This window comes from Notolepis coatsorum (genome assembly GCF_963971535.1).
Source record: "Notolepis coatsorum genome assembly, chromosome: 19".
Classification (NCBI taxonomy): domain Eukaryota; kingdom Metazoa; phylum Chordata; class Actinopteri; order Aulopiformes; family Paralepididae; genus Notolepis; species Notolepis coatsorum.
This window is the reverse complement of record NC_140183.1, coordinates 70662094-70675919: the sequence shown is the minus strand read 5'-3', so window position 1 is coordinate 70675919 and position 13826 is coordinate 70662094. Positions and strand designations below refer to the sequence as shown.

The 13826-nt window shown below is 41.2% G+C and overlaps 1 protein-coding gene across 1 annotated transcript in view; it reads left to right on the top strand.

The window, feature by feature from the left end:
* Nucleotides 1–13826, top strand: part of LOC311246029 (transcription factor E2F3-like) — a 29336-nt gene that overhangs the window by 5946 nt on the left and 9564 nt on the right. Inside the window, exons 4-7 of the mRNA XM_084336095.1 lie at nucleotides 1311–1399; nucleotides 1944–2156; nucleotides 2317–2401; nucleotides 5175–5316. Coding sequence (XP_084192221.1) covers nucleotides 1311–1399; nucleotides 1944–2156; nucleotides 2317–2401; nucleotides 5175–5316 — 529 coding nt within the window. The remainder of the gene's footprint in view (nucleotides 1–1310; nucleotides 1400–1943; nucleotides 2157–2316; nucleotides 2402–5174; nucleotides 5317–13826) is intronic.

The window sequence follows — 13826 nt, the reverse complement described above, 5'->3', positions numbered from 1 at the left end:
AGAAGGACTTGTGGTACCAGTGTCAGACCATTTGTGGAGAACAGCAAGGATGCACTAATACTTTAGGGCGGGCTATCGAGCTAAATCAAGTATATTTGTTTATCAAGCTAAACAGGGTATAGTGGGATGTTATCAAGCTAAAACAGGTATATTAGGCTGTTATCAAGCTAAAACAGCTATATTAGGTTGTTAGCAACCTAACACAGCTATATTAGGTTGTTATCAAGCTAAAACAGGTTATATTAGGTTGTTATCAAGCTAAAACATGGTATATTAGGTTGTTATCATGCTAAAACAAGTATATTATAGGTTATCAAGCTAAAACAGGGTATATATTAGGTTGTTATCAAGCTAAAGCAGGGTATTGGGACAATTTCCCCAATTCTAACATTTGATACTAATGGCCATCTTGGCCACAAACGCATATCAAAGTGACTTGATTTTCTGGCACATGTCGGAGATCTCAATTGGAGAAAAGTTGTCCATTGACTCCAAACTAAAGACACTTGGACTCTGGACAATGCGCAGAGGATCAGGTGCAGGAGTTACCTTTTCACACACATAGCACACAACATGCCATTCTCTGTGGCAGACGTGTTCGATGGAAATAGTGCGCTTGGTTTAGGTGAGGGGTGGCACCTAGGTAGAGTGAGGGCATGACGCAGAAAGGTTTAAGTAGGCTCCCTCCTCCGCCTGCGTACGCAAGGTCATCTAAAATATTTATTTAACTGGCATGTAACTCGATATCTTGCAAATGAGGGCGATCTCAACTTTTTTCAAGTTAAAATAGGGTCAAATAAGCAACTAACTGTGTTCTCTACAGCGCTGTGAAACTGTGTATAAATAGTTTACAATCAATCCAAAACATTTGTATTACTCATAAACTGTTTATTGACATTTTTAGATGATGAGCAAACAGCGTTTCATATCTGTCAGTCTTAGAGTGGAGCAAACCGGCCAGTATATAATTTTGACTTTATATTTAAAAGATCTCCCGTTTCAAAGCATTATTGGGCAAAAGCTTACCTATTTTACAAATGATGGCTACTTAGCAATAGTTTCATACAGCCTATATTACTGTGAGAAGCACACATTTAATATAAATGTGTCTTTGCTACAGTCTTGCTCTCTGCGTGCGCCTCCATACTGTATTCAGGATCATTAACAACGCCATTAACGATATAAGATATATATATATTGATATATGTAATATAAGTAAGACACTGGTTGGAAAGTTGGTGCTGTATATTAACAAGGTGGTGTTACGTTGTTTGGGGAGAACTCTTGATCTGATCAGTACTTTCTCACAGGTCCAGAAAAGACGTCTCTATGATATCACCAACGTTCTGGAGGGCATTCACCTCATCAAGAAGAAATCGAAAAACAATATCCAGTGGATGTAAGTTCTCTCGTTCTCGCTCCCTCTGTATTGCACTGGTCTGTACAAATGTCTCCATAGAAATCTATTGCAAAGAATGATAGTCGTACACATTTATGGAAACAAGATGGACTTTAAAGTATGTCCGTCTGTTAAGGGTCTCTAGAGCGCCTTAGTTTACCTTTGAACAAAAAAAACAACCATTTGAAATCAGTGTTCCTGATCACCCAATTTCTGACAGGTACAACCATTATTACAGATTGAAATGAGCTTAAAACTGCAATTGTGAGTAGTTCATTGGCTGAAAGCGATGTATGGCTTCTGATTTACTAGAAAGGGAAAAATCAATGGGCCCATTTATAATATGAACAATATACTATGAATAAAATGTTACTATCCTACTACAAGACTCTATTTTAATTTAACATGAAGTAACTCACCATTTGGACATTGTCACCATTTTCTTTCAATTAACAATGGTAAGAATTCCGTTGCAATCCCACATTTAAGTACCCTCTCTCTCTCTCTCTCTCTCTCTCTCTCCCTCCCTCTTTCTCTCTCCAAGGGGTTGTAGTCTGTTGGAAGTAGAAGGGGCGTTGAATCGGCGTCAGCGGCTGACTGCAGAGGTGACGGCGCTGGGAGAGGAGGAGCAGAGGCTGGAGCAGCTCATCCAGAGATGCAGCCAGGATGTACGGCACATGACGGAGACGCCCAACAACCAGAAATATCCTTTCATTGAACATCCCTCTTTAAACGCCACACAAAGCCAAATAAATAAGTGTTGGGGGAGTGATCTAAGATTGGGTCTTTTTTTAAGCCCACTTATTAGTGCAGTGGTCTAAAGTTTTAATTTTCAGTATTGGAACAATGCGCTGAGGTGTTTGTGTTCCTTGACCACCTCCCTCCACATATGCCTATGTAACAAACCAGGACATCAGACATCAAGGGAGCCTGACGGACCAGACTGTCATAGTGGTCAAAGCCCCACCAGACACCAGGCTAGAAGTACCAGACCCCGAAGAGGTAAACGCACACATTTTATTTCAAACCTTTATCTCAACGCGTGAGACACTGAGGTTACCCTCATTTACAGTGACTATGAGCTTACAAAACAAGACACAGTTCATCAGCAATTTCATACATATTATAGGCACAATAAATAAGAATAAAACGATAAAAAATCAGCAGTTGCAAGTCGACACAGTGGTCGGAGATCATATTTTTTAATGCAGCAAAAGAAGGAAGAAGCTTCAGAGTCAGTCGGAGGGCATTCCAGATGTTGGAAGCATTAAAGGAAAAAGCAGTTTATCCTAGTTCAGAGCAAACCCGAGGAAGAAAGCAGTCATTTGAATGAGATAAAACAAAGTTTTTCTAAATCCAAAATGTTCCACTTTGCCTCAAATCACTACAATACAAATGTTAACAGTTACATAGGCTTTCATCTCGATGAACAATTTCTTTTTTAAAACCTTTATTTAACCAGGTAAAATGCTTGAGAACAAGGATCTCTTACGAGCAAGACCTGACCAAAATGGCAGCAATAAAATTAATAAACCAAGATACAACATACAGGACAAAACACAAAGACAAAAGGATAAAAGAAACCAAGCAAGCACCACAATATCCTTAACATTATGTAGCATCAGCATTATGTATCGATGCATTTGCAAACTCCCAATTCAGACGTTGCAAAGTCTGTGACTTTAAAATCAGGCAAGGTAACAAGGGATTGGAGAAAAAAAAAAAAAAAAAAAAAAAGTCCGTTCCAAGTAGAGGCAGTGGAGTACATGAAAGCCCTTTTCCCAAACTCGGGCATGAAGATAATCCTGAGATTACAAGCTGTAAACTAGATTTTAGCAGAGATAGAGATATGTACAGAGGTATAAAGGTAACAGACCAATAAGTGCTTTATAAATAAAGGGATACCAATGGAGAAGCAGACGAGGACAGCCAGCCTACCTTAGCATATAAAGTACAATGATGCGTGAGTGATCGACAGCCAGTAATAAATCTTATGACACCAAGATAAGTAGAGTCAAGCATATGCAATGCTATTTTAACTTCACATTGAACCATTGAACAACATAGTAAGACATTTCTTTTTAAATGGGGTTTTTACATTAGAAATTAGCCATTTCTTGTGGCTGCAACTGTAATTGGATTTCTTTTAACCTATATTCGATTTTGGTGATATTTTCTATATGAATGTCCCACAATCACATCCTCATGTGTTAGACGCAATATATCATTGCTTCAGTGTTACAATTAGACGACATGCTTTGATCTACGCTGCTCCGTCCATGAGGGGGCGGGCGGGAGGGAGTGGGAGATCCTAATGTGCTGCACGTAGCCCCAGGTGGCCATCCTGCCCATTGTCCGGATAAGATTTGAAACTATATTCTCACATTGAAATGTATAATTTGAAGGGCCAAATTGGACACCTGCTTGTTGCCATTTATCATTGAAATTGATCAAGACATGTCTTCTCCTTTTTTAGTACGTGTGCTTTTACCATCTTGCTTTTATTTGTGATTGTTTTTACGTCTTACTACATGCGAGTGTCTGCTCTCCGCTGCCTTCTTGGCCAGGGCCCACTCGAAAACGAGATGGAAATCTGATCTCTGATTACTAACCCGGTAACCCTGGTTAAATAAAGGATGAATACATAAAAATACACACGCAAACGCAAACTATAACGTAGGTCAGTCTGTTGCAAATCATCTTCCTCTGTCCAATTGTGGTCTGGAGGGAAGCTATTGAGTGTTCATCCCCCCCTCACACTGCATCTGTTGCAAATGTCCGTTCCAAGTTGGCCCCTGCTCAGCCCAGTCTTAAAGGGGTAGCTGTGGGTTGTTGGAAGCCCAGCCCTGTTAGCTAGTAGAGTCCTTTCTCAGCACAGCCCACACTGTTCCTCATGCTAGCTCTGACTCGTCGGCCACAAACCAATGCATAGTCAATAGGGTTAAGCTCCTGTCTGTACACGCTGACTGAGGACAACCGCAATCTACTTTGACTGGTTGACTGGTTGACTGGTTGGTTCTTAGGGTTCCTTGCGTTTCCTCTGAACTAGGAAACGACTGCTTTTTCCTTTTTTGATGCTTCCAACACCTGGAATGCCCTCCGACTGACTCTGAAGCTGAATGTTCTTCCCTCTCTTGCTGCATTTAAAGTATGATCTCCGACTCGTATTGACATGTAACTGTCTTATCTGATTTTTTTTTGTTTATTCTTATTTATTGAGTCTATATGTGTGAAATTGCTGATAAACTTGTGCTGTGGTTTGAAATTAAATGTATGCACTGTAGAGTAGATTTCAATTGTCTTCAATCAGCTTGTACAGACGGGAGCTTGATTCCATTGACTTTGTATTGGTTTGAGGCTAACAAGCCAGAGATGGAACGAGGAACAGCATTGATCATATTAAGAAAGGGCTCTACCGACATCATTATTGGGAAGAAGCCAATAGGACCAGGGCTCCAAAAATCACAACTATCCCTTTAAAATCTGTAGTATAATTTTAACCCAGCATTATGCCTTCTGAAGATTATTTTATAGGTACCGCAAATCTCTCTCTCGCTCTCTCTCTCTTTCTCCTTCCGTCTTTCAGTTCCTGTTATGGGTTTTGAATTGATTTGACAAATGAAAATACAATATACCCAAAAATATTGTACTCAAAATCTGGATACGGCAGACTTGTTTCCATTGTAGTCCCAAGATCAAGGCAGGCAGAAAATGCTTTTATTTTTATGAATTGCCCCCGTCACTTTCTCACTTATCTCCCTCCGTCTGTCTACAGAGTCTGTCCATCCATCTGACCAGTACTAAGGGTCCCATAGAGGTCCTATTATGTCCCGATGAAGAGAACGACCCCAAGACGCCAGTGAAAAACGGCACTGTGGATGTCAACGGCAACTCTGCCTTCCTCAAAGTACTGCAAGGTAGGCTCCAGACTCTTGTGTCTGTGTGTGTTTTAAATACTGTAACACGGGGTGCCCGAGTGGTGCCCTACAGTGCAACACGGCCGTCCCGGGTTCGACTCCCGGACCCGGTGACCTTTGCCGAATGTCTTCCCCCGTCTATCTCCCATTCTTCCTCTCTCTCTCTACCGGACTGCCCAGTAGCAAAAATCAATAAAAACCTACAAAAGACTTAACTTGTCAGAACAGGACAAGTAACATTTAAATAATGTAACGCATTGAAGATGTGTGTTTACGCCAGAAATAGCTCTTGGCATGAAATGTCTTTGAACAACATTTCGACCATATGACACCAAAACTCCATTGGAACCAATAGTCAAGGCCGTATCTATTTTGGCACGTTGGAACCTCAGCTTCCCCTTTTACGGCTGCCTTCTTATTTGTTTCACATACATGTAATGCCATTATATGGAACTGGGTTGAATGTGCATCTGGCATAATATTAAATCCTTGTGAAACTAAAATGTTTTATTTGTTTATTCAATCAGGCTTTTACAAATACTAATTAGTTTTCTTGGCACCTCCTAGCGATCTTGATCCTGAGGTGACTTGAGGCACTTTCTTCTATTAGACCACATTACTTTTTGAACGCATACGGTATAGGAGACGTGTGTGTGTTCCGGTTTATGTATATCTATATTTTCATATTTCGATGTGTAGCTTAAGTTAAAGATGAGAAAGTGGTTTGTTGATTCGCTGACTGCTAGCTAACGCGCAGACTGATGTTACTATGGAGCTTTGCAATTTTATCTGTTCCTCCCAGAAGAGTTCACAATGTGCCTGTATCTATTCTACACTGTTGATCCTGCTCTGTTCTACTGTTCACAATGTGCCTGTATCTATTCTACACTGTTCGTCCTGCTCTGTTCTACTGTTCACAATGTGCCTGTATCTATTCTACACTGTTGATCCTGCTCTGTTCTTCTGTTCACACTGTGCCTGTATCTATTCTACACTGTTGATCCTGCTCTGTTCTACTGTTCACAATGTGCCTGTATCTATTCTACACTGTTCGTCCTGCTCTGTTCTACTGTTCACAATGTGCCTGTATCTATTCTACACTGTTGATCCTGCTCTGTTCTTCTGTTCACACTGTGCCTGTATCTATTCTACACTGTTCGTCCTGCTCTGTTCTACTGTTCACAATGTGCCTGTATCTATTCTACACTGTTGATCCTGCTCTGTTCTACTGTTCACACTGTGCCTGTATCTATTCTACACTGTTGATCCTGCTCTGTTCTGCTGTTCACACTGTGCCTGTATCTATTCTACACTGTTGATCCTGCTCTGTTCTGCTGTTCACAATGTGCTCTGTATCTATTCTACACTGTTGATCCTGCTCTGTTCTACTGTTCACAATGTGCCTGTATCTATTCTACACTGTTGATCCTGCTCTGTTCTACTGTTCACACTGTGCCTGTATCTATTCTACACTGTTGATCCTGCTCTGTTCTACTGTTCACAATGTGCCTGTATCTATTCTACACTGTTGGTCCTGCTCTGTTCTACTGTTCACACTGTGCCTGTATCTATTCTACACTGTTGATCCTGCTCTGTTCTACTGTTCACAATGTGCCTGTATCTATTCTACACTGTTGATCCTGCTCTGTTCTACTGTTCACAATGTGCCTGTATCTATTCTACACTGTTGATCCTGCTCTGTTCTACTGTTCACAATGTGCCTGTATCTATTCTACACTGTTGATCCTGCTCTGTTCTACTGTTCACACTGTGCCTGTATCTATTCTACACTGTTGATCCTGCTCTGTTCTACTGTTCACAATGTGCCTGTATCTATTCTACACTGTTGATCCTGCTCTGTTCTACTGTTCACAATGTGCCTGTATCTATTCTACACTGTTGATCCTGCTCTGTTCTACTGTTCACAATGTGCCTGTATCTATTCTACACTGTTGGTCCTGCTCTGTTCTACTGTTCACACTGTGCCTGTATCTATTCTACACTGTTGATCCTGCTCTGTTCTACTGTTCACAATGTGCCTGTATCTATTCTACACTGTTGATCCTGCTCTGTTCTACTGTTCACAATGTGCCTGTATCTATTCTACACTGTTGGTCTTGCTCTGTTCTGCTGTTCACACTGTGCCTGTATCTATTCTACACTGTTGATCCTGCTCTGTTCTACTGTTCACACTGTGCCTGTATCTATTCTACACTGTTGGTCCTGCTCTGTTCTACTGTTCACACTGTGCCTGTATCTATTCTACACTGTTGATCCTGCTCTGTTCTACTGTTCACACTGTGCCTGTATCTATTCTACACTGTTGGTCCTGCTCTGTTCTACTGTTCACAATGTGCCTGTATCTATTCTACACTGTTGATCCTGCTCTGTTCTACTGTTCACACTGTGCCTGTATCTATTCTACACTGTTGATCCTGCTCTGTTCTACTGTTCACACTGTGCCTGTATCTATTCTACACTGTTGATCCTGCTCTGTTCTACTGTTCACACTGTGCCTGTATCTATTCTACACTGTTGATCCTGCTCTGTTCTACTGTTCACACTGTGCCTGTATCTATTCTACACTGTTGATCCTGCTCTGTTCTACTGTTCACAATGTGCCTGTATCTATTCTACACTGTTGATCCTGCTCTGTTCTACTGTTCACACTGTGCCTGTATCTATTCTACACTGTTGATCCTGCTCTGTTCTACGGTTCACAATGTGCCTGTATCTATTCTACACTGTTGATCCTGCTCTGTTCTACTGTTCACAATGTGCCTGTATCTATTCTACACTGTTGATCCTGCTCTGTTCTACTGTTCACAATGTGCCTGTATCTATTCTACACTGTTGATCCTGCTCTGTTCTACTGTTCACAATGTGCCTGTATCTATTCTACACTGTTGATCCTGCTCTGTTCTGCTGTTCACAATGTGCCTGTATCTATTCTACACTGTTGATCCTGCTCTGTTCTACTGTTCACAATGTGCCTGTATCTATTCTACACTGTTGATCCTGCTCTGTTCTGCTGTTCACACTGTGCCTGTATCTATTCTACACTGTTGATCCTGCTCTGTTCTACTGTTCACACTGTGCCTGTATCTATTCTACACTGTTGATCCTGCTCTGTTCTACTGTTCACACTGTGCCTGTATCTATTCTACACTGTTGGTCCTGCTCTGTTCTACTGTTCACACTGTGCCTGTATCTATTCTACACTGTTGATCCTGCTCTGTTCTACTGTTCACACTGTGCCTGTATCTATTCTACACTGTTGATCCTGCTCTGTTCTACTGTTCACACTGTGCCTGTATCTATTCTACACTGTTGGTCCTGCTCTGTTCTACTGTTCACAATGTGCCTGTATCTATTCTACACTGTTGATCCTGCTCTGTTCTACTGTTCACACTGTGCCTGTATCTATTCTACATTGTTGATCCTGCTCTGTTCTACTGTTCACAATGTGCCTGTATCTATTCTACACTGTTGATCCTGCTCTGTTCTACTGTTCACACTGTGCCTGTATCTATTCTACACTGTTGATCCTGCTCTGTTCTACGGTTCACAATGTGCCTGTATCTATTCTACACTGTTGATCCTGCTCTGTTCTACTGTTCACAATGTGCCTGTATCTATTCTACACTGTTGATCCTGCTCTGTTCTACTGTTCACAATGTGCCTGTATCTATTCTACACTGTTGATCCTGCTCTGTTCTACTGTTCACAATGTGCCTGTATCTATTCTACACTGTTGATCCTGCTCTGTTCTGCTGTTCACAATGTGCCTGTATCTATTCTACACTGTTGATCCTGCTCTGTTCTACTGTTCACAATGTGCCTGTATCTATTCTACACTGTTGATCCTGCTCTGTTCTGCTGTTCACACTGTGCCTGTATCTATTCTACACTGTTGATCCTGCTCTGTTCTACTGTTCACACTGTGCCTGTATCTATTCTACACTGTTGATCCTGCTCTGTTCTACTGTTCACACTGTGCCTGTATCTATTCTACACTGTTGGTCCTGCTCTGTTCTACTGTTCACACTGTGCCTGTATCTATTCTACACTGTTGATCCTGCTCTGTTCTACTGTTCACACTGTGCCTGTATCTATTCTACACTGTTGATCCTGCTCTGTTCTACTGTTCACACTGTGCCTGTATCTATTCTACACTGTTGGTCCTGCTCTGTTCTACTGTTCACACTGTGCCTGTATCTATTCTACACTGTTGATCCTGCTCTGTTCTACTGTTCACACTGTGCCTGTATCTATTCTACACGGTTGATCCTGCTCTGTTCTACTGTTCACACTGTGCCTGTATCTATTCTACACGGTTGATCCTGCTCTGTTCTACTGTTCACACTGACTATCTATTCTACACTGTTGGTCCTGCTCTGTTCTACTGTTCACAATGTGCCTGTATCTATTCTACACTGTTGATCCTGCTCTGTTCTACTGTTCACACTGTGCCTGTATCTATTCTACACTGTTGATCCTGCTCTGTTCTACTGTTCACACTGTGCCTGTATCTATTCTACACTGTTGATCCTGCTCTGTTCTACTGTTCACAATGTGCCTGTATCTATTCTACACTGTTGATCCTGCTCTGTTCTACTGTTCACAATGTGCCTGTATCTATTCTACACTGTTGATCCTGCTCTGTTCTACTGTTCACACTGTGCCTGTATCTATTCTACACTGTTGGTCCTGCTCTGTTCTACTGTTCACAATGTGCCTGTATCTATTCTACACTGTTGGTCCTGCTCTGTTCTACTGTTCACAATGTGCCTGTATCTATTCTACACTGTTGATCCTGCTCTGTTCTACTGTTCACAATGTGCCTGTATCTATTCTACACTGTTGGTCCTGCTCTGTTCTACTGTTCACACTGTGCCTGTATCTATTCTACACTGTTGATCCTGCTCTGTTCTGCTGTTCACACTGTGCCTGTATCTATTCTACACTGTTGATCCTGCTCTGTTCTACTGTTCACAATGTGCCTGTATCTATTCTACACTGTTGATCCTGCTCTGTTCTGCTGTTCACACTGTGCCTGTATCTATTCTACACTGTTGATCCTGCTCTGTTCTACTGTTCACAATGTGCCTGTATCTATTCTACACTGTTGATCCTGCTCTGTTCTACTGTTCACACTGCCTGTATCTATTCTACACTGTTGGTCCTGCTCTGTTCTGCTGTTCACACTGTGCCTGTATCTATTCTACACTGTTGATCCTGCTCTGTTCTGCTGTTCACACTGTGCCTGTATCTATTCTACACTGTTGATCCTGCTCTGTTCTACTGTTCACACTGTGCCTGTATCTATTCTACACTGTTGATCCTGCTCTGTTCTACTGTTCACACTGTGCCTGTATCTATTCTACACTGTTGGTCCTGCTCTGTTCTACTGTTCACAACGTGCCTGTATCTATTCTACACTGTTGATCCTGCTCTGTTCTACTGTTCACACTGTGCCTGTATCTATTCTACACTGTTGATCCTGCTCTGTTCTACTGTTCACACTGTGCCTGTATCTATTCTACACTGTTGATCCTGCTCTGTTCTACTGTTCACAATGTGTCTGTATCTATTCTACACTGTTGGTCCTGCTCTGTTCTGCTGTTCACAATGTGCCTGTATCTATTCTACACTGTTGATCCTGCTCTGTTCTACTGTTCACAATGTGCCTGTATCTATTCTACACTGTTGATCCTGCTCTGTTCTACTGTTCACACTGTGCCTGTATCTATTCTACACTGTTGATCCTGCTCTGTTCTACTGTTCACACTGTGCCTGTATCTATTCTACACTGTTGATCCTGCTCTGTTCTACTGTTCACAATGTGCCTGTATCTATTCTACACTGTTGATCCTGCTCTGTTCTACTGTTCACAATGTGCCTGTATCTATTCTACACTGTTGATCCTGCTCTGTTCTACTGTTCACACTGTGCCTGTATCTATTCTACACTGTTGATCCTGCTCTGTTCTACTGTTCACACTGTTTTTTCAATTATTATCTTTTATTTGCTTTTAACATTTCATTTACATACAGTTGTAAAATGCAAGTTATAAATATATAAATTACATTTCCTAACTAAACAATTACTAACCCTTCCCCGACCCTTCCTAGTACAAAAAAAAAGAAAAAGAAAAAACTATCGAATGCATGATTTACTTTAAGACCATGATTGTCTGTGCTACTACCTGAATAAAATAATAGACAAAAAAAAAAAAAAAAAAAACAGGCAGACAAATATAGAATATAAAAAGACAATATCCACAATCTCTATGCTTCAATTGGCTCTCTCCAGTTCTATACCCATATTTGGTATGTACTGTTCACAACGTGCCTGTATCTATTCTACACTGTTGATCCTGCTCTGTTCTGCTGTTCACAATGTGCCTGTATCTATTCTACACTGTTGATCCTGCTCTGTTCTACTGTTCACACTGTGCCTGTATCTATTCTACACGGTTGATCCTGCTCTGTTCTACTGTTCACACTGTGCCTGTATCTATTCTACACGGTTGATCCTGCTCTGTTCTACTGTTCACACTGACTATCTATTCTACACTGTTGGTCCTGCTCTGTTCTACTGTTCACAATGTGCCTGTATCTATTCTACACTGTTGATCCTGCTCTGTTCTACTGTTCACACTGTGCCTGTATCTATTCTACACTGTTGATCCTGCTCTGTTCTACTGTTCACACTGTGCCTGTATCTATTCTACACTGTTGATCCTGCTCTGTTCTACTGTTCACAATGTGCCTGTATCTATTCTACACTGTTGATCCTGCTCTGTTCTACTGTTCACAATGTGCCTGTATCTATTCTACACTGTTGATCCTGCTCTGTTCTACTGTTCACACTGTGCCTGTATCTATTCTACACTGTTGGTCCTGCTCTGTTCTACTGTTCACAATGTGCCTGTATCTATTCTACACTGTTGGTCCTGCTCTGTTCTACTGTTCACAATGTGCCTGTATCTATTCTACACTGTTGATCCTGCTCTGTTCTACTGTTCACAATGTGCCTGTATCTATTCTACACTGTTGGTCCTGCTCTGTTCTACTGTTCACACTGTGCCTGTATCTATTCTACACTGTTGATCCTGCTCTGTTCTGCTGTTCACACTGTGCCTGTATCTATTCTACACTGTTGATCCTGCTCTGTTCTACTGTTCACAATGTGCCTGTATCTATTCTACACTGTTGATCCTGCTCTGTTCTGCTGTTCACACTGTGCCTGTATCTATTCTACACTGTTGATCCTGCTCTGTTCTACTGTTCACAATGTGCCTGTATCTATTCTACACTGTTGATCCTGCTCTGTTCTACTGTTCACACTGTGCCTGTATCTATTCTACACTGTTGGTCCTGCTCTGTTCTGCTGTTCACACTGTGCCTGTATCTATTCTACACTGTTGATCCTGCTCTGTTCTGCTGTTCACACTGTGCCTGTATCTATTCTACACTGTTGATCCTGCTCTGTTCTACTGTTCACACTGTGCCTGTATCTATTCTACACTGTTGATCCTGCTCTGTTCTACTGTTCACACTGTGCCTGTATCTATTCTACACTGTTGGTCCTGCTCTGTTCTACTGTTCACAACGTGCCTGTATCTATTCTACACTGTTGATCCTGCTCTGTTCTACTGTTCACACTGTGCCTGTATCTATTCTACACTGTTGATCCTGCTCTGTTCTACTGTTCACACTGTGCCTGTATCTATTCTACACTGTTGATCCTGCTCTGTTCTACTGTTCACAATGTGTCTGTATCTATTCTACACTGTTGGTCCTGCTCTGTTCTGCTGTTCACAATGTGCCTGTATCTATTCTACACTGTTGATCCTGCTCTGTTCTACTGTTCACAATGTGCCTGTATCTATTCTACACTGTTGATCCTGCTCTGTTCTACTGTTCACACTGTGCCTGTATCTATTCTACACTGTTGATCCTGCTCTGTTCTACTGTTCACACTGTGCCTGTATCTATTCTACACTGTTGATCCTGCTCTGTTCTACTGTTCACAATGTGCCTGTATCTATTCTACACTGTTGATCCTGCTCTGTTCTACTGTTCACAATGTGCCTGTATCTATTCTACACTGTTGATCCTGCTCTGTTCTACTGTTCACACTGTGCCTGTATCTATTCTACACTGTTGATCCTGCTCTGTTCTACTGTTCACACTGTTTTTTCAATTATTATCTTTTATTTGCTTTTAACATTTCATTTACATACAGTTGTAAAATGCAAGTTATAAATATATAAATTACATTTCCTAACTAAACAATTACTAACCCTTCCCCGACCCTTCCTAGTACAAAAAAAAAGAAAAAGAAAAAACTATCGAATGCATGATTTACTTTAAGACCATGATTGTCTGTGCTACTACCTGAATAAAATAATAGACAAAAAAAAAAAAAAAAAAAACAGGCAGACAAATATAGAATATAAAAAGACAATATCCACAATCTCTATGCTTCAATTGGCTCTCTCC